The 21709-nt window shown below is 40.4% G+C and overlaps 1 protein-coding gene across 4 annotated transcripts in view; it reads left to right on the forward strand.

The window, feature by feature from the left end:
- CC2D2A (coiled-coil and C2 domain containing 2A) overlaps positions 1–21709 on the forward strand; it is a 112828-nt gene that overhangs the window by 84299 nt on the left and 6820 nt on the right. For all 4 annotated transcript variants that reach the window (XM_019553089.1, XM_019553092.1, XM_019553090.1 and 1 more), the window contains 7 exons: positions 408–504; positions 1759–1857; positions 3254–3430; positions 11439–11642; positions 15310–15399; positions 17229–17342; positions 19821–19955. In XM_019553089.1, the coding sequence (XP_019408634.1) occupies positions 408–504; positions 1759–1857; positions 3254–3430; positions 11439–11642; positions 15310–15399; positions 17229–17342; positions 19821–19955 (916 nt within the window). The remainder of the gene's footprint in view (positions 1–407; positions 505–1758; positions 1858–3253; positions 3431–11438; positions 11643–15309; positions 15400–17228; positions 17343–19820; positions 19956–21709) is intronic.

Consider the following 21709-nt stretch of genomic DNA (forward strand, 5'->3'; position numbering starts at 1 on the left):
TCTCGGGTCCTCCTTCCTGCCTTTTTTGAAGATGGGGACCACGCTGGCCCTCTTCCAGTCCTCCGGTACCTCACCAGAGCACCACGAGTGCTCGTAAAGTTGTGCCAGGGGACTTGCAATGACCTCGGCCAGTTCCTTTAGAACTCTAGGGCGGAGATCATCCGGGCCGGCTGACTTGAATATGTCCAACCCCTCCAGAAGCTCCCTAACTAAATCCTCGCTAATTATTTTTTTCTGGGTGGGAGGAGGGGGATAGATGATGGACATGTGGAAAATATTATGCATTTCAGTTAACAGGTTTTTTTTTTTGAGAGGAGCCAGGGCCCTCGGGCCCCCCACAGACTCGGCACCTCTTTGTAAATTTGTATTTTTCTGCATTCTCTATAAATTGCTTTTTTTCTTGGTAGAGCTCCCAATGGTGACTACAGCACTACCAATTTGCAAGCAGTGAAGGACGAGGTGTTTATTAATGTTTTTGATGAAGTACTGTATGATATCTTGGAGGTGAGAGGTCATTTTTTATTCATTTCAGTGTCTTTGATACTAGCTGCAAACACATGGCCACATGATCTGGGAAAATTCTCTTGAATTTGTTTTCCTGTTAGAAAAACTTACCCACAAACCTTTAAACAGACATTCTAATGCTGACACTGCGAGTGTACTTGCCCCTGTGCACACATCTCAGCATGCTCTGCAGGCTCCCTCAGCACAATGTGGGAGATTGTAAAGGGAATGTGTTCTGCTCCTTGTCCTGCTGGAGCGGTACAGTCCAGCCCAAGGAACACTGTCTCTTGCAGAGGAAAAGGGGTGGGAGCAAATCACCCTGGGATGCTAGACTGTGCTACAGCTTGTCTCAGAAAGGAAAGTGTAAAGACATTTCACTTTCCCAGAACAAACTCACCTGGAAACAATTTAAACTTGGTTGTTCCCAAGTCATTTTTTCTTATGGAGCAGCCATTTTTGCTCTAGGAAAAAATTCTGAAAATCTGCGCACTCATGATTACTACTAGTAGAGCAGTGATTCTCCCACTAGAAAACAAATTTCTATATGAGGCCATATGAACATTAGAAAATATTATGGCTCATGTTTTCCATGCACATAAGAGAAATAGGCTAAAGAGGAATGAACAACATAGATGTATAAATTAAGTCTGTGACCTGAGTTTTAAGCAATATATTCACCATTCTCCCATGCACTTTTCCATTTCCCTTTAACATCCTTGCAGTTGGCCCATGCCTTGAGGTTAGGCAGGAGTAGAGGCCCAAGGATCAATTCAAATTGCCCTTGCATCAGCAACCAAAAAACTATCTAAATCCAGTACACTTCTCAATTAGGTCTTCACCAATTCTTTGGCATTCATACTTGGATACGTATGCGCACTCACAAGCAACTCTGTGATCACTCACTTCCGCAGCTAACTCCCCCATAAGCATGAGGGGAATTCAGGTAGGCCAAGGGAGATATCCAAGCTGTTCTTAAATCCCCAGAGTACTAAACAGACTAAGTAGCTGAATCCCACCCTTTTCCCCCAAGAAAAATGGAACTCCCAACATGCACAAGACTCCTGCCGTACAGAGCTTTGGGACCATTTAATAGAAACTCTTCGTAGCAGAGATTGTCTTCTTTTAGTAGTGCATTATTTTAGTTATTTTGCTAACTTGATTAAACCATTGGTTAAGTTTTAAAAAATGGTCTGTGTGTAATGGTGCCTCACAGGATTATTAACCTAATATCTATTTCTTGTAACTTTCCTATAGGATGACCGTGAAAGAGAAAGTGGAATCCATACTCGTGTTGAGAGACACTGGCTGGGATCTGTTAGGATTCCATTTACTACCGTATATTTTCAAGCAAGGGTATGCACTGGTGAAGTGGAATAAGAATTTTAAAACGTTCATAATGAATGGGTTGGAAGAGACTTGTAGTCTAATAGACTTTTGGGTATAAGTAGATGTAACAGTTATACTGATTTCCAGAGGATAACAGAGACTCTTGAAATGGGTATTTAAATCCATAAAGATTTATTAAATACATTCCAGTGTCTCATATTAGAGTATATATAACCACAGCCCTAGTCCCCACCTCTGCATACTTAAGAGAGATTCTGTATCAGTTGCATGTAGCTTTACCCAGAAGTTCTCTCTGGTTGAGGTTAGTATAACCAATGCCTCATTTGTCAGGACTGTTCTGCCATTTTGGTTCATTTGGGATTTCTGGCTCCTCCTTCCTGAGGAGGTAAATGAGGCACTTTGTTCATGTGAATTCCATGACCCATCCTCCTTCCCAGATATTGCAGAGTCCTTTAGGTTTGGAACTAGGAAAAGTGACTGGGCCAACTTCATGCTTTTATTCAGTTGGATATAGGATGAGAGAACATGCAGGACTCCAGCAATGCATGAGAATTGGACTTGTGCAAATGGAGCTCATGTAAAAAATATTTTAGAAAGCCACAGCTACTGTAAAACAAGAAATTCAGCTGTCAGATCCAGGTCATACAAGTTTAAATGTTACCATTCTCCCAAGGATATTTATTCTGCATCGGCTATTTAATCATATTATATTATCTGCTTCTCTGGTGAATGTAAAGATATGACAAATGATACTTAATTCAGAGCATCAACATGAATGTCCCAATTAGTATATTCAAACGCAGTATACTAATTCTACTGTGCATTAGTGTGGTGGGCGAAACCCATGCTAATGCACAGTAGATTTAGTCTACTGAGGCATTAACATCACATTAATTTGAGCTAAGGTGCAGTAGTGCCAATTATAGTGCATTTAGTACCTGTTATTACAGGTACTACTACCATTATTATGGCGCATTAATGAATGTAAATATGTCCAGCGTTATGTTGAACTGATTTATTAGTAACATATAAGAAAATTATTTCTTAAAGATTTAGTATTGTAAATTTTATGTTAAATCTTAGTTTCCATTTGTAGCAAATAAATTAAAACCCTACTTTAACTAATTAAACTTAATTTGAAGTATAAGGCAGTTCATAGTTCTTCTATAATTAAATGATTTAAGTGTCATACAGTCTGACGTGACTCTTTCTGTTGTCTGGAGAAGTAAGTAAAGAAGCTGCCAAAGTAATAAAATGAGAGGGGTAAGTAATAAAATGAAATCCCCAAATACAGCAAATAATAAATGTATCTCAGGAACCATTGTTTTTTTTACTTTGATGGAATTGTTATTCTTGGTAACAAATGACTGAGTTTGCATTAATATCTGTCTATCTGTTCTAGATCGATGGTACATTTAAGATAGACATTCCTCCAGTCCTTCTTGGCTACATTAAAGAAAAGAATCTAGGAAATGAAAGAGGTTACGATTCCATCCGAAGCCTCAGTGAGGGTTCCTATATAACACTGTTTGTTACTGTTGAACCACAGCTTATTCCTGGAGAACCAATTCGAGACAAGGTAACTCCCTTCAGATGTTATTTAAAGCAGTCATTCTTATATATTATATAACACGAATACAGATTTTGCCTTTTTCACTTTTACCATGTAATGACATTTTTTTCACTTGAATTAGACTTGACTCAGTAATATTCTAACTGACCTGTTAGCATGCTTGACAGTTTGCTTGAATATTTTCATTCTAAAAGTAATGCTAAAGTACTTTTTGTTTTCAAACTGAGCTGAAATCCTTACTGACTGATTCATCTTCAGTAGAATTAAGTTCTTTTTAAAGGTCCGCTGTTAGCAGACCTGAGTATTTGTTGTTCGTAATATTCAAAGATCTATTTTGCAGAAGTATTGAAGTCTATGGCTTATTAGTCACAATTTGAACTTTGTTGCTGAGCCAGAATCAAGGTATAAATTAGAAAGCTTTCATAGTTTTTTAGGGGCTGGAAGGGACCTTACAGATCATCGAGTCCAGCCCCCCTGCACTTGGTCAGGAAAGACTGCTGGGATTTACCTCAGCTGTGTGAGAATAACTTACCAGCTCTTTGTTTTAACTGCTCATGAAAAGCAAAGTTTGGATTCACTTTCCATGTTTGTATAACTTTTGTTTCATATGAGCATTCTTGCTTATTATCACGCAGATATTTATGGAAAGTGAATGTAGAATAGGTACATACCGAATTAATTAAAAATGTACTCTGAACATTTTTGTAGTGTTTGCTAATTAACACTGTATTGTACTGGTTGCAAGTCTACCCTTTTCTGTCTTAGGCTAGGGATGGAAATTACACATAAAATTGTATAAGTGATCAAAAAGCCGTTGTAACACAAAAACATAGATTGCTTTCAAAATGGCTGAAACTGATAAACCTAGATGGATGTGGTATCAGACTTAACTGATTTAGGTTAAATTGGTTTATTGAACTTCTGTCCCAGACCCCCTCCAGATGCAAGTTAACTTAGTCCCTCAGCATCCCCGGATGCTTTTCATTTCCCCTGCAAACCCACCCCTCACAGGGTGGGCAGGCTAGCCTTGGCCCAAGGTGTCTGTTTCAGCTGAGTGGGGAGGTGTGCTCTAGCCCCCCATGGCTTCTGGCCTAGGCTGCTGCAGGCATGTGGCTGCATTACCAGAATCAAAAGCAAATGTCTGTTCACTTACTGATTCGATCTCTGCAGTTTAGAGTAACCTGCAAAGATTGAATTAATTCAGCCTAGTGCTTTTTGACTGTCTGTACTTGGCCCTAAAAAAGTCAAAACTCATCCCCAATATATGTGGGGTCATTCTATAGTTGGACCTCCAGCAGTCTTTAATTTTGAATTTGAAATATTTTTGTGCATAAAAATAACAAATCATAATTTTTTTCAGAGTCATTTTCAGTTTAGGATTTTAGTGCAATTAACCCTTGGGGTTCTTTCCTTGGATATTGGGTTTTCCTATGGCATTTTGTAAGGGCAGTAGTGATTCAAAATCTATCTGTAGTCATTAACCTATATTCAGGAAGAAAAACTGTTTTGTTTTTTCCTAAAATTGAACCTGAGCATGTAAGATCAATTTTTATGTAGCGTTAATTTAAAATTGGAACACTACATTTTAATATGCCATTCAGATATAGCATTTATTGCCATTTTTCTGCCTTCCTATAAATTGCTTGAAGATAACTGTTTCTAGATAGTGTTTATTTTTCTGTATCATTTTTTAAAGGACATAATCTAGCAACAAAAAATGTTCCAGGCTTAAACCATGCCAACTTGTAAACCAGTGCACCTCCTGTCACTTCTTGTAGCACTCTGCAATTTAATGGTAAGAGGCAGTCAGGATGTATTTGTGTTTCTTTAGCACATGCAGCAGCAGTTTTGTTCTTGCTTCAGACCTAACAGCTGCAGTGGCAGTTTATTGGAAGACGAAGAGTTTAGGAGAAGGAATCATATCCTTGCATTATACAAAATTAAACTTAAGCACATTTGGAATTCTGGAAATAGAATTTGTGTAATGCCTTCAGGAATTAGTCTTATAAAATATTAGTTCAGGTTATTTGTTCAGCACTTGTCTTATTTCTTTCTGGCATGAACAGAGGGGGGAAAATATCACACATAATTTGATTCTTCCCTGGTCTTAAATTCAAGGCAACTTAGCCCAGTGTCATGGCAAATTAGTACGATGTTAAGTTGCAAAAACTTACAGAACAGTCTTGAAGCTTCTTTTTTAAACCAGCCCACTTGCATAGTCTTAGTCTCAATTATTGACTTCAGGGAGACAAAAAGTCTGTTTTTGAATCTACAGTGCTCACCAGTTTTAGAAAGAATTGTTCAGATAAATTTATATTAAATTCTGTTACTTGATAAAAAATTCAGAGTTGTTTCTGAAATATCAAATGCAGTATTTTTTTAATTAATTTTGAGCTTTCTCTTATATAAAGAAATTATGACCATAATTTCAGAATTTGTGCACATATATAATCTGTTGCCCAGTTTCCACTGTAGTATGTAACACTGTGGTAGTATTGAATGCAGTTCTTAAATTGGGTATTAACATTTATACAGACGATACCAACCACTGGTAGAGATGGGCCAGCAGCAGGGAAGAGCAACCAGTATGATTTCATTAGAGGTAGGTCCTGTCAGACCAACCTGATTGCCTTCTACAATCAGGTCACAAAAGCATTGGGCACAGGTGTTGCAGTGGATGTAGTCTTTCTGGACTTCAGGAAGGCCTTTGACACCGTCTTCCACCCCATTCTCATTAAAAAACTAGGCGACTGTGGCATTGATGCCTACACAGTCAGATGGATAGAAAATTGGCTGAGGGGTCATACTCAGAGAGTGGTAGTGGATGGGTCATATTTGACCTGGAGGGAAGTGGGCAGTGGGGTGCCCCAGGACTCTGTTTAATCTGTTTATTAGTGACTTGGACAAGGGGGTAAAAAGCACCCTGTTTAAATTTGCAGATGACACCAAGATTTGGGGTGAGGTGAGCACGCTAGAAGGGAAGGACAGATTACAGCAGGACCTGGACAGGGCACAGGGGTGGGCAAATGAAAATAGGATGGGATTCAATATATCACATGCAGTATTTTTTAATTAATTTTTAATTTTCTCTTATTTAAAGAAATTATGACCAGAATTTCAGAATTCTGAACCAGCAGCATACCTACAGGCTGAGGAACTCCCTTCTCAAAAGCACAGTGGCAGAAAGAGATCTTGGAGTCGTTATTGACTCCAAGATGAGCATGGGCCGACAATGCGAGAACACAGTCAGTAGGGCTAACCGTACCTTGTCGTGCATCCACAGATGCATCACAAGCAGGGCCAAGGAGGTGATCCTCCCCTCTATGCAGCACTGGTCATGCCGCAGTTGGAGTACTGCATCCAGTTCTTGCCACCGCACTTCAGGAGGGATGTGGACAACATGGAAAGGGTCCAGAGGAGGCCACTCGCATGATCAGGGGGCAGCAAGGCAGATCCTACAAGGAGAGACTGCAGGACCTGAACCTGTTCAGCCTTCGCAAGAGAAAGCAGAGGAGGGACCTGGTGACCATCTGTAAACTTACTAGTGGAGACCAGCGAGGATTGGGGTAGACCTTGTTCCCCTGAGTGCCTCCCGGATTAACAAGGAATAACATCCATAAATTGTTAGAGAACAGGTTTAGACTAGACATTAGAAGGCGCTACTTCACAGTCAGGGCAGCTAGGATCTGGAACCAACTTCCAAGGGAAGTGTTGCTGGCTCCTACCTTGGGGGTCTTTAAGAGGAGGCTTGATGTTTTACCTAGCTGGGGTCATTTGAGCCCAGTTTTCTTTCCTGCCCACAACAGGGAGCCAGACCAAAAGATCTACAAGGTCCCTTCTGACCCTACATCTATGAAACACTTTAATTACTATATTTTCTCACATACAATACACACTTTTCCCCCAAAATCAGTCCCTGAAAATTGGGGTGCGTATTTTAAGCTGGGAAGCTGTTTTCTTTGCTGGAGAAGAAGCAAACGTAGAGAGACAGCTGCATCTTGTGTCCACTCAGCAAGTTGAAGGGCCAGAGTCTTGTGTTGACCTTCTCCTGCTGTAGCTGTTGTCTGAGCACGGTAGCATGTTCCTGAAGCAGTGAGTGCACTGCCAGTAGTATCTTGATGAAGCTTGTTATGTGGAAATGACACATTATTTACAGGAACTTATACAAAGAACTACTTACAGTAAAGAAATAACAGTCTTGCAAGGGTCTGGGGGCCTAAGTTTTTGGGACATACGGTAAGTCTTCTTGGGAATATAATGTGTCCAGGAAGTGTGGCATTCCAGGAGACAGTTTTGCCATACTAGAAAGTTCCTGATGCCACACTTTTGGGATCATTCTGTGTTCCCAGGAGGACTTTTGTCACACAGTTGTCCATAACTGGAGAAATCTTTTTTTTTCTACATTCTGCCTGTCAAAAACAAGGAGGAGGGGTGTTTTTTGTGGATGTGTTGTATGTGAGAAAATACTGTAATAGAAAGGTTTGTCTTTTCAATAGTTCTTTTAGATTTCACTGACATTTTTCTTTCATTTCAGAGATGATAGTACTAGCTAGCTGTCCGTAGCCAGACTTAAGATGTAAGAGCTAGAAAGGGAAAGGAAATATTGTCCCTTCTGAAGATGGAGCAAAGAGCTTTATCATGATATAGAGAATGAGAGAAAGAACATAGGAACCCTTTTCTAAATGTCACAGAACAATAGTTGTAAAAGCAGAATTGTTGATAATAGTATATTTCTCAATAGTACCAGAAGTAGGCAGATATTACTGAGGTAAAAAAGCTATTAGCGTATGTTTTCTATTAATGTTTGAAGAATTAAAGTGAGTGGAAAAAAAGGCTGTGATGAATTGTTCAGTAATTTATTGCATTGTACTTTAGCTTGAGCTATTCATTCACTGAGTCTGCTTTTGAGCTTATACTGTGTATAAGACAGTTTAAGAATTGTAACTGTTGACTAATGAACAAAAGCCTTTTTATTTGCAGTTAGTTTGCAAAACAGATTATTACTTCACTGAGCCAAACCAGATTACTACCTTATCAGGCATTCTGTATAGCTTTCAGTGATCCAAATTCGAAGGGAAAATATACAGAAAACAATAAAAAAGCGGCAGTATTGGGAGAGAAAGAGAAAATGAATACATTAAACAGCAGATTGTTCTATTTAAGTCAAAGTGCATTTTATTTTTTAGTTGTATATACAGAAAAGCATGCCAAGCTTCACAAGACTTCATGTGCTTGTCTTCTAAATCTCTTGACCCAAAAATAAAAAAGTAATTGTATTTTGTGTTGAATGTGACCCCTCACAAACAAAACGTCTTGTACAGTTTTCAGATGTTTAATGACGAGAACTGTGGCTACTGACAGACATGATTAAAAAAAAAACAAAACCCAAAACCTGCTTTAGTGGAAGAAGCAGCACATTTGTTTGACCCAGCTCTGCAGCGTCTGTATAGCTCACGTGCTTCAGTGGGGCTTTTTGGCACATATATCTAAAGCTGATTCAATTAGCTATTAGATAAGAGTCCTAAAAAAGCTCCACTGAAGTGCCCGATCTATACAGATGTTGGGTGGGCCAGGTCAAACTAATGTGATGCCTCTTCTAGGCATGTGCTGGGCTCAGTGCTGGGGTGTGCTGAGTTTAAAGTAAAACACTTTTTGTGGTGTTTTTTTAATTAATCTGTAAGCAGCCTGTGTGTAGCTAATTGGATGGCTCAGCACATTTCAAAGAGAATGTAAGGCTTGATCCAGTCTGTTGAGTTCAGTGGCCTCTAGATCAATGCATGTAACCTTTCAATGGTGTGTTATTGTTTCAAATACAGCTTAGATCTTCACTGAAAAAAGTCACTACGAGTGAATGGCTATTTGGTGACCTATATAAAAGTAGTGAAACTTAGCTCTTCATGGACACATACCTGCATTTCACAGCTGCATCAACTGTTTGTGCTGTTGATTTCAGCCCAGAGGGCAAAGATAGGTCAAATCTTGAACTAGTCTCTGGGGGTGCCTGTACATGTGCTCAGAAGTCAGGGAGGGAGTGGTGTTTTAATTAGAGCAGTTCCTGGAGAACCACTTTAATTAAAGTGCCTCACCATCACATATACTAAGCTCTTGTAGGTTTAAAAATGGTTGCAGGATGCTTTATCTAAATCTGATTTGATGAGGTTTAGATAAAGCACCCCAGCAGCCATTTTTAAACTTGTGGGATCCTTATATATGTAATGATGAGGCTATGCTTAAGTGTTCCAATTAGAACGTGGAGCAAACTTGATTAATCGAGCGATTAGTTGAGTCATTCTGACATATTTTAATTAGAATGTGAACCAGCATGTGTATAGGCAGACTGTAAATCTTTCCAAGTCACAGTGAAGGCCTTTTAATGTGGTAGTAAAGGGAAACGTACTAGAAAACACTGTCCTTTTCCCTGTTTTGTGGATCAGTGAAGGACCTCAGTCTCAAGGTCTATGAGTCACCAGCAACTCTCTCTATTGGGCACCACATTCATTTACCAAACATCAACCTACATTTTATAAAAGAAAGGAAATTGCTCTAGTACAAAGTTTGTGTGGGTTAGTGCTTACACATTTTTTCCTTTCTCAGCAATGATTACGTAAAAGCGCAGCCTTGGTATGTAACTTGGGATGTAAGCAATCCCTGTGAGATTTTTTTTTTAACTTCTTTATTATAGAACATGTTAAATCAGACACAGTCACTGAATATTTGAATTGTTGTATTAATTCTTTCTGTAAGGAAGACACTTGACATATATTTAGCCTCTTAGAGTAATGTACAATAATTACCCCTCTTAATTTTACTGCCATTTTCTCCTCTTTTATTTATCTTTCTTTTTCTGGCTGTCCCTCGTGAATCTGTGTAGATGAATGAAATGCTCAAGAAGGTACAATATGCATATTGATATTTACGTTAGTCAACAGGTACTGCTCTTTACTATTTAGGATCATTTTGTTTTTGGTCCAGCTAACCAGCTTTTCCCAGTGAGCCTCCATCTGTGCTTGATCATTTGTATATTGGATGTAGCATGCAAATTCCTTTACTGACAGATGGGTTCTTTAGATCAGTTGTTTAATCAATATTTTGCAAGAAAATTTGGTGCCACAAGGACCAAATTCCATATTTTGCCCACTGTTTTTGATTTGAGAAGAAACTCTGTAAGGTATAGCTTCTGTGTTGGTGAAGAGGTTCGTACTGAGAAATGCATGGAAATCCCAGCTCTGCTTAGTCTGGGCACCAAGAAAACACAATGAAGAGGTTATACAGTATTTTGAGTGTAGGCCCAAATTCTAAGTAACACTCAGACTGTTTTGCACCATTTTGCATTGTAGAGGGGCCTTTTAAAGTTAATATAAATGTACTTGACATGCATTTCAAAATGTCTTTAAAATCTGTTCCAAATAAAATAGCATTGCATCCCATTGTCTCTTAGTTGGATGTGTGCTCTTACATCTCCACAGTGTTTTTTTTGAAGCCCCACCTAAAATCTTAATGCAAGCCTGCCTTGTAGTGACTTTGTCAAAAGGCCAACTGTATATCATTTTTTAACATTGCACAGGGTTTTAACCATGTGACTTCCATGAAAGCCAACAGGAGTTGTGCATCTTGAACAAAGATTTAGCCTGTTTGGTATTCTAATTCAATTGCTATTGTGCAAATATAATAAAAAATCAGTACCTTTTGGTGTCTGATTATAATTACTCTAACTGAATGACTATACAGCCATCCTTGCCTTATTCAGACAAAATTTTCACTTAATTTTCAATACGAGAGGAAAGACTGTGCAATCTATACAGTGTGTGTGTGTATATGTGGAGGGCAGAGAAGCAAATGCAGAAGACCTGTTTCTCTGCACCTTTAAAACGTTTGCAAATATACACCTAGAGAAAGCTGAAATGCTACCAGACCAAAATTATACATACACTACATAAAGTGCAAAGGAGTGAAGAATTAAGTCCAAGCTCTGTGCATAGCTGTATTTTGATATGTCTTGTAATATCCTTTGAAGTTTGATTCCCAGGAAGATGAGAAATTGCTCCGAGCAGCAGAAAAGTATCAAGCTGAGTGTGCACTGAAATTTCCAAGTCGCCGGTGCCTGACAACTGTTATTGACATCAATGGGAAAACAGTCTTTATTACCAGATACATCAAACCTCTGAATCCACCCCAGGAGCTTCTCAGTGCACACCCTAATAATTCTCAGGCAACAGCAGTAAGTATTTGATTTGGAAACAATGATGCAGTTCATGCAGCATAAATTTAAGAATTCCTGTCTATATAGAAGTATACATATATGTGTACAAAAAAAAATTTGGCTGCATTGGAGAGGAGAGGGGCAAAGTAAAGAAATAATGGTACAATATAAACAAATGCATTCATGGTGACAGTGAGCAGTACTTGTTAGAAAGGACAAAAGATTTATTTCAAAATTTATATGACAGATGTACTGTTTGCAGACAAATTTACTATAAGAATAGATAAAAGATAACAAAGGGAGGGGAAGAGAAACAAATAGGATAGAGAGAAACTAATAAAGAGCACACCTACTGGTTAGGAAATGACTCTCTCAGCAGCACAGAAGTGGAAAGGGATCTCGGAGTCATAGTGGACTCCAAGATGAACATGGGTCGTCAGTGTGATGAAATCATCAGCAAAGCTAACCACACTTTATCATGCATCAGCAGATGCATGACCAATAAAACCAAGGAGGTGATACTTCCCCCCCCCGCCATGAACCTTTGTCAGACCGCAGTTGGAGTACTGAGTCAAGTTTTGGGCGCCATACTTTAAGAAGAATGTGGATAATCTTGAGAGGGTCCAGAGGAGGGCCTCTCATATGGTTAAGGGTTTACAGGCCAAGCCTTATAAGGGGAAACTAAGGTACCTGGACCTCTTCAGCCTCCACAAGAGGAGCCTGAGAAGTGATCTTGTGGCCGCCTACAAATTCATTAGGAGGGCGCAGCAAGGAATCAGGGATGCTCTCTTCACCAGAGCCTCTTGGAGTAACAAGGAACAATGGTCACAGACTGACAGACAGCAGATTTAGGCTAGATATCAGGAAAAACTTCTTCATGGTAAGGGTGGCCAAAATTTGGAATGAGCTTCCAAGGAGGGTGATGCTGTCCCCTACCTTGGGAGTCTTTAAGAGAAGACTGGATGGGCATCTGGCTGGGGTCATTTGACCCCAGCACTCTTTGCTGCCCAGGCAGGGGGTTGGACTGGATGATATGTTGAGGTCCCTCCCGACCCTAGCATCTATGAATCATCTATGAATCTGTGAACTCACAGTTAATGTACATATTCAATTCTAAGGTGAGTTTTTTTGCCCCATTTAACTTGGGGAAACAAGTATCTGCATCTTAGAGCAAAAGCAGGCAGAGTCCAGCCCATGAGCCAGATCCAGCTGGCAGTAGACTCCATTTCCCAGCAGCCGCTGCCCGCATGGGTGGAGCCAGTCTCCTTGGAGACCCCAACTGTTGCACTGTAATAGCACAAGCCTGGGGTTGCCATGGAGATTGGCCCCAGCTACGCTGATAGGGGACACAAGCCTGGGGTTGCCATGGAGATTGGCCCCAGCTATGCTGACGGGTCAGGGCAGGGCAGGGGGCTTCTCCAGAGCTGCTGGGATCTTGCAGTGGGGGCAGCTTGGTCGCCTGCACACTCCTGGCAGGGGCGCGCAGGCAGTGGATCACAGCTTTGCCCTGTCTCCTTGAGTGGAGACAGCCTGATCCTGAACAGGTACAGAGCCATGATCCGCTGCCTGGGCACCCCTGCCCAAAGCATGCAGGTGGCCAATCACAGCTATGCCCTGACCCTGGACCACGCTGCCCCTGCTGCAAGATCCCAGTGGCTCTGGAGAAGCTCCCTGTCCTGCGTCCTGTCAGCACAGCTGAAGCTGGTCTCCTTGGCAACCCCAGCCTTGCACTATCAGCCATGTGGGCAGGGGCTTCTGGGAAATGGAGTCCAGTTGCTGGCTGGATTCGCCATTTTGCACACCCCTGTCTTAAGAGTTCTGTGAGATGTTTGGGGGGGGGGAGCTGCTATGGCTCAGACTCCAGCCCCTATCTGGGGTTATGGGAGGACTTGGGGAGCAGAGGCTAGGACAGAGATGGGCAATTATTTTGGGCAGAGAGCCGCTTGCTGAGTTTTGGCAAGCCATCGAGGCCCGTGTGACAGTGAGGGGCAGATAAATATTAATTTTCTAAACTTTTTAGGGGGTACACGGGTCAGATAGAATGGCCTGGCAGGCCGCATTCGGCCCGCCCCGGGCTAGGAGGGAAGTGGGGAGCCGAGCTGGGGCGGGGGGGAGGGGAGAGCAGGTGCTGGAATGAAGCAAGGAGCAGTGGCTGGGGGGAGCAGGGAACAGAGACTGTGGGGAAGGGGGAAAGCTGCTTGACCTCCCCACACCACCTGCCTCCCTACTGCCAGCCCCACTGCAGAGGTGGGAGGGATAAATTAAAAATGATCCCTGAATGACTAGATTCAATACATGGAAAATGAAAACAAATGTATCAGTTTTTCCATGTATAGAATCTAATTATTGGTTAGTCATCTTAAATTCGGGTCATCTTGAGTAAGCATGCTATACTAAAGCTGGGAACTATAGTGGCCATTGGCTGCTATGAGTTACCACTATGAGGAAATTAGATTTACAATGAACTGGTTCTTGCTACTGGTATGAGAAGTCATGGGTGGACAAAATGCAGCCCGGATGCTGAACGCAGCCTGCCAGGCCATTCTATGTGGCCCACGGGGCCCCTAAAAAATTTAGAAAATTAATATTAACCTGCCCTGAGCTGCCTGTCATGCGGCCCTTGATGGCTTACCGAAACTCAGTAAGCAGCCCTGTGCCCAAAACAATTGCCTGTCCCTGAGTTAGGTGCTTCTGTGCTAGGTACTTTGGGAGAAAATCCTAATGTGCAGCCCTAAGTCATGAGCCATAAGATGCAGCCGTGTGTTTGGCTTTTCCTGTTGGTTTACTGCTGGTGCCTCACTGCCAAGTTGGATCACCATTGCGTATAGGGGCTCCTACACGTTTAACCTGTCAGTTTTCATTCTTCTGGAACAATGCACTTTAATTTTAAGAGCTGAGGCAGCTAAGTGTGGATGCATATAAGGAGAGTTTGGATCTAGCCCAAGTGTCTTATGGGGGGATTTTGAGGAGCGTTTGAAAGTCTAATATCCTATATTTCAAAATCTACTGCTATGCTTACATGCAGGCAAGTAATGATCTTTTTTGCTGTCACAACACATGCCATGCATCAAGGACTTTTTCTTTGCTACAGAAGATGTGCAGTTAGCAGATGTTAGCTAATGTATAAAGACTTCAGTTTCCCACTGTGGACATAGACGAGATCTCAGAAGTGAAGTGCAGCCAAAACTTAAGAGTTTCTCAAATAATGGACTCTGACATTTTGAAACATATGGCTCTCAAGTTCAACACCTGGAGTTTGAAAATGTGTATGTATGTAACAGCAACCATTCAAATACGTGGCAAAACAGGACTACAACGAGCCAAATGAGAGGCATTCTTGGAGATCTGTGTAATTATGAATATTTCATGACTCAGAGGAATTATTATCTGTGTACCCCTTTATCTTTAAGTTGCTCATTGGCTAGTTACTAAAAATATTAGGTTCAGTTAAATGTACTAAAGAGGCAGAAAACTATACAAAACATCTGTGGGCTTTGTCGACCCTCAGAAGCCGAGAATCAAATCAGGCTTATTCATAAACACATAGAAACATGCTAGCTGCTGCTCTGCGAGGTCAGTCAGTGTTTTCCCACTGACTTCTGTGGGAGTAGCAATATGCTGCTAATACTACTGACACGTGCTTCGTGGTTAATGAGCAAAAAGAATGACACTACTTTGTTTGCAGGAGTTGGTAGCTCGATACGTTGCTTTGATTCCTGTCTTGCCGGATAGCGTATCATTTGCTGGAATCTGTGACTTATGGAGCACATCAGATGTAAGTAAAGGGTAGAAGTTTTTGTTCCTCTTTATTCTGAGGCTTAGTTTTCTTTGTAATTGACATTGATCCTTTCAGTATTGTCAGTTGCTTCAAAGAACGAAAAATGTCTTTGTCATTACTGAACCATAGGCCAAGGTTTAAAAAAAAAAATCACCCTGAACTAATTTGTACAAGTTGACCAAATGGTTCCGGTCCAGTAGGCTGCAACATGTTGGACCTGTGATCACCATAAGAAGTTCCTCATTTTCCATTACAAAAAAATTTAAGATGCTCAGTAAAGGAAAAAAAATAAGAGGGAAAATAAAATTTAGATAACATCTACTGTGTTCTCTGTATAACTGTACTGAGTCACCATAGTTTCCTCATGAACATGGAGGATATGGCTTGCATGTCAGCTGCTCTATCAGACTTAACCAGGCTCTGATGCTTTGCCAGGAGGTAAAATGACATCAGTAGGGGGGAAAAAATTTCTATGCATGAGACTTAAAAACAATGTTACTTAATCCACTCTGAGTAAAACAATGTACTAGAAACAAATTAGGTGAACCTGACACTTATGATGTCAAGTTGTAATGACTGCCTTCCTTCCCATTCTGTCCTAATATTACCAGTAAATAGTCTTCTGTTTCCCACAAATTAAAGATTAATTCCTTGGGCCATTTTAAATGAAATTCTTAATGTTTAAAAAGTTAAGTAAAATCCTTGTATTTTGCTGAACCTACAATGTGAACAGTATAAAGATGTTTTGTAAATCTGAAATCTGAAATATTTGAACACCTGATTGGTATTAAAATCTATTTTAATCTTTAATTACAGTTCACAGTTTATTCATAGTGAGAAATGCTTTTACCACTTGAAATAAATAGCATGAAAAGTGTTGGAGAAAATTTAGCTCTGCCCCAGCTGAAAATGGTTTGCTTATTCTAATCCATTTATAAGTTTATGGGCAAGGAATTATCAAGGAAACTTGTTCTTTTTGTATGGTTTGCCTGAGTGCTGCCTTTGTATATGGATTTAACTATTAAATTTACACAGACCACTTCCTACTAGCTGTACAGCTGGAGCAGTGCAAGCCTTAAAGCCAGGTTAATTTACACTCAAATATCACCTTTTCAGACTATAATATAGGATAAAGGGTTTTAGACAAAAGCCCCCCCCCCTTTTTTTTTTAAAACCAAAGCCTTATCTCCATTGGATATTCTTCATCAAAAACGCATGTAAATAGGGAGCTGGAAGGTAGTGGAATTACCAGTACACCATGTACTAGCCAGAGTAGCCCAGAAGATTTTGTCAGAAATCTGTACTGCAAACTCAGAAGGTAGGATTTGACTTTTGGGGTTAAAATTTCCTATCTAAATGGCTCTGCCACAGCTCCCTGCAGCAGTGATAGAGTGGTCCCAAGCCAGGGCAGAGCCATGATCCGCTGCCTGGACCATACAGGCAGCAGATCACAGCTCTGCCCTGGCCCTGGACCAAGCTGCCCCCACCACAAGATCCCAGCAGCTCTCGAGCAGCCCCCTGCCATGTGCCCTGCCAGTGCAGCTGGGGCTGGTCTCCGTGGCCACCCCAGGTTTCCACTATCACAGGGCAGTGGCTGGGCCCTCTGTGGAGACCAGCCCCAGCCACGCAGGCAGGAGCTGCTGGGAAATGGAGTCCAGCTGCCAGCCAGATCTACCACTTTTCCCACCCCTGAACTACTGCATAATATGCAGTAAGGACCTGATAGTTGCAGGTTACGTGCACAGTATTAGGAAGGACAATAAATGACTTTGGTTGGGAGCTGCACCAATACTTATTTGTAAATGTAACTTTTGTTTCTCAATCAGCAATTCCTTGATCTTTTGGCTGGTGATGAGGAAGAACATGCTGTGCTCTTGTGCAATTATTTTCTTGGTATAGGCAAAAAAGCCTGGCTTATAATTGGAAATGCTATCCCTGAGGTAAGCAGTTAATTTTCATCTGATTTGAACATGTCTATCATCTCCAAATGCCTATGAAAATGTAGCATGCACCAGCAAAAATGATGAAGTTGCAAGCAATGAGTAAGGTTTTCTCTTGAAGGCATGATTTTTAAAGTACTGATCACAGGACTCTAAAAACTGGTGCCACTGGAGCCATTATCTGATAACTGAAAGAAAAATAAGGTAGAAGATTATTTGTGTGCAGGAAAAAATAGACACGGTGCATTTAAAGTTAATTGGTGGTAAGTGTAATCCTGCTTCACCGCTGTCTGGCATATGTAAACCCTCCTCTAACATTTATTTTGTACAAGTGTAAATGACTGCCAAGAAAAAGGCAGTGGGCAGTGTAACATATTTAAATTCCTTCACCAGTAGGGAGCAATTTGTCCCCATAGAATTTGGCAGATTCCTGAATGACTGCTACCACAAAATTTTCTGAAAGGCTTCAACATCCATGGCCGTACTTTCCGCTGTAGCTGTAGCAGAATGCCCTCGAGTTCAACTGTTGCAAAACAGTTGTGTCCTCAGCATTCTTGAGCAGTTACACAACTGGGTTTTGTGAAATCTAACATATTGTTCCCTCCTTTAATAGCACTGGGATCAGATGCTCAAAATTCAGTTAATCTGGTTAAAACCTGATGGAGATTTAGCCCCATGACACCAGATAGAAGTTTTATTTGACATACTTCCAGATACCCAGAAGTCCAGATAAGGTCCTTGGGTTTGGGGAAAGGTGGAAGAGCATCTAAAGCAGTTGACTGTGTATGTTGGGGTTTGGAAGAGAGAAATGGGTGCTGGAACGGAAATGGGTTGTCTAGGGTGGCTGTCTAGGCATGTGTGCCTGGGGATGCGGGTTTTTGTTCAGAGGCATACCTGGTGAGCTCAGCACAGTCCAGCCGCCTTGCTCTATTGATGTTACCATCTACACCCTTGCTGGCTCTTTGTTTGGTTCCAACAGGACAAGTAGGAAAGGGCAGGCAGCCTTAGAGCTAAAAAGGTGTTGCACACAAGTCTCTGTATCTCACGTTGGACACGTGCAGTTCCAGAAAGTCTGCAAGGAAGGATACGCCTGCCAGATGTTCGTCAGACAGCGGACTGTTGTCCTGCTAAGTAATTTTTCCTGGGGACTGTTAGTGCATGATATTCATTCTAGTTTGGATGCTTCTGAGGCTTTTATAGTGTTAACCAGATTCCTATAGTGCTTTGTTAATCATGCCTGGTGGACCAGTTGAACCTTATAACCTTTTGCTTAGCCACGTGTCATGAGAATTGTCTAGTAAGGGCATTCTGCTTCTTTGTTGAATCATAAGAGTGGTAAATTTAGCAATCTTTATTCTTCCCGTTTTAAGAATACCAGACAGCTGCCAGTAAAGGGGATTTGTAATCCTGGTGTTGCAGTATTTTAGGTGCTTCTGTTTTTGAGTTAAATACATGTGAATGAGCTAATTTTGTAAGATTGTGTTGCAAATGAGTTAGCTGTAGAAAAGATTGTGTGCAGTTATTTGCTGAGCTTGCTTCATAAGAATGTTACAACTTGTAAGAAATGAAAACTAGCTGTTTTATGGTTTATTATAGTCCTGATCAATAACTATTTGAGCTGTGGTAGATTTGGTTTTCTTAACTTGTATTCATAAATCAACTAATAATCAAGAAAACCTCCTTTTGCACGCAGGGTTTTCAAAAAAATATTATTATACAAATACGCATATTGATTCTTACCTATAGTTATCTCTGTAAAACAGATCATTTAGCAAGACTTCATAGTGTTAAAATTAATGCCAGTGTTGCTCTGGTAGTTTACTATAGCCAAGTACTTAAGCTCCCCTAAAAGTTTAGTTTTATAATTCCAGTATATACAGAAAACTTAGTTTGAGCTTCATTGTATATGATAGCAGACTCTTTCAAACCTGGTCTACATTGTGGTGGCCAAAAATCATTCCTCAGTGAAAGTGGTCTCACCCTTTTCTAAGGAAACCAGTAAGACTCTTGCTGATAGCCTGGGAAAGAAGGCCAGGGACTCGAGCAAATATGGAGATTAGACTTTCAGCCCTAGTATCTGTGACAGGCATGCTGGCTGGGCAGTGTGGAAACATATGTACTTTTATTCTGTGGGTAAATGGAAAATTACAATCTCTTTGTGGTTTCAATCTGACTTCATCTGAGAATGACGAAGTGTTTCATCCATGGTGATACCACATGCTACCTATGTGGTTCTCATGTAAGCCAGGAGAAAGCTACACACAGCTTTAAACTTGAGATGCATAATTACTTGAATGCCAGTGAAGATGGTGGAATTGTAATGAGTTTATTTGAAGCGAATTATATTCAACCAGTTGGAGGAAAAAAAAATGTTGTGACTTTAGTAACAAAAAAATCATGTGGTACTGCATAAAATACAGTATCTGTTATCCTTGCAAACCAGCTTTTAAAAGGTTTGTTATCTTTTTTCCCTCATAGGGACCAACCACATATGTACTTACTTGGGAACAAAATCAGTATGTGATATGGAATCCTAGTACTGGACGTTTTTATGGACAATTTGATACTTTCTGTCCACTTCAAAATGTGGGCTGTTTGATTAGCTCTGATAATGTAAGTATTTTCCATATTTTCTTAAATATGGGGCTTTTTTGTCATCATCAAACAATGGCTCTGCCATTTTAATTAGGATCTGGCTAATTTAATAGTTAAATGTTGCCCTTACCTACTGTAAGACAGACTTTTACCAGAGTTTTAAAAAAATGTTGGAACTAGAGCACCACGACCAGGTAGTGTAAAAGGTGTGGCTCTCTCAATTTCACCAGACCTTGGCCCATTTGCATCAGCTAAGGATTTGACCCAACATTTTTTTGAGAGTAACTAAACCAGGATTTATAAATAAAGGCAGCAGTGTACACTGTGGTGTCGTATAACCTTTGTGGATTCAGTTTTCTTATGCATGAAAACTAAATAACACTGTGGTCCAATACTGGTCTTTATAAGCATTATTTCTAGTGATAGTCATACTGTGGGTCTCCAACTGCAGGTGATTCTTCAATAGGTCACCTACACCTTTTTTTAAAAAAAGGTCATCAGTGTTTTAAATACATGTCACTGGGTGTGTTTTGAAGCAAGTATATACACATACATTTTATAAACATTAAAGAGGCTTAGGGACTGTGGAAACGTTAACTAAAGTACTGACATTTGAACCAGAACATATTTGCTATAGTTCCCTAGGTTTATATCGCTGTGTGTATACTGAAGCCAGTTATAGTTGCTTTAAATTATCAAGGCTTGTTTTTAATACATATGTCTGATTTAAGAAAATGTTCCATGCTGTAGCTTAAGTAACAGCCGTTGTGACTGAACAACTTCCCTTCTCTGTCACTGGCAAATAAGACGTTCATGAGAATATTAAAAAAATCTTTCTTTGGGTCGATCTTCATTGCAGAACATGTTGGGGAAAATAGCTTGTGCTGGATTTTCAGGCTAAGGTGGGGCCCTAAATAGAGGTGTCAAAAGAGGAGACACTGAAGCAAATTGAAAAAATGTAGAGCAACAAGTTACCATAGGTACAGCTGCCAGTTCTTAGGAAATTTAACATCTGAGTTACTAACAGAAAGATGCACATTTAAAATGATGTGCTAGGGTACTGGACAGCTGTAGGTGAGGTACCTATCTTAAAAAGATATAGGTTATTCTGGGAATTGCAGACACTTTAATTCAGTATGAAGTAAACTGTTTTGAAGTCATAACTAAAAAGATAAAGCACCAGGAAGAGTGCAAATATGATAGGCACAAACTAGCATGGCCCTGTAAAGCAAAATTGTGCTTCATATTCCACAAGAGTATTTTTAGACACATTAATGAATTAATGGTTAAAGGAAAACAGGTCAACATGATTTTGTTATATTTGCTTGACATACCTCTGCCACTTCTGACAGACTATTTGTGAAGTGAGTTGTACAGTGTCTCTTAGATACTGGCAAAGAGAAGTTTGGCGGGTGGTATCTTTTTGGACCAACTGGATGGTTGGGATAGACTTCAGCAGGCTGTCAGGCTTAAACAGTCCCTAAGAAGAATGTGCTACAGTCAAAAGTTTGTCTTAGTTTATGAGGTCCCTCTGAAGTTGCTTGCATTTTTTGCTAGCCTTGATTAACTTCATTTTTTAGTGTACCAGCTGCATGTAAAGCTGCGTGATGTCAAAACAGCTCAGTAAAAGCATTGCTCAAAGTAGTGGTAGCTAAAAGCCCAAATTAAATATCAGGCTGTGCCAGAAGTGAAATGAAAAATAGAATTGAAAACTATAATAATTCCAGAGAGTGAGTGTAGATGGTGCCATTGGTTTTAGGTGTTCTTGTCAT

This window comes from Crocodylus porosus, unplaced genomic scaffold, assembly GCF_001723895.1.
Source record: "Crocodylus porosus isolate Cpor-Errol unplaced genomic scaffold, CroPor_comp1, whole genome shotgun sequence".
Classification (NCBI taxonomy): domain Eukaryota; kingdom Metazoa; phylum Chordata; order Crocodylia; family Crocodylidae; genus Crocodylus; species Crocodylus porosus.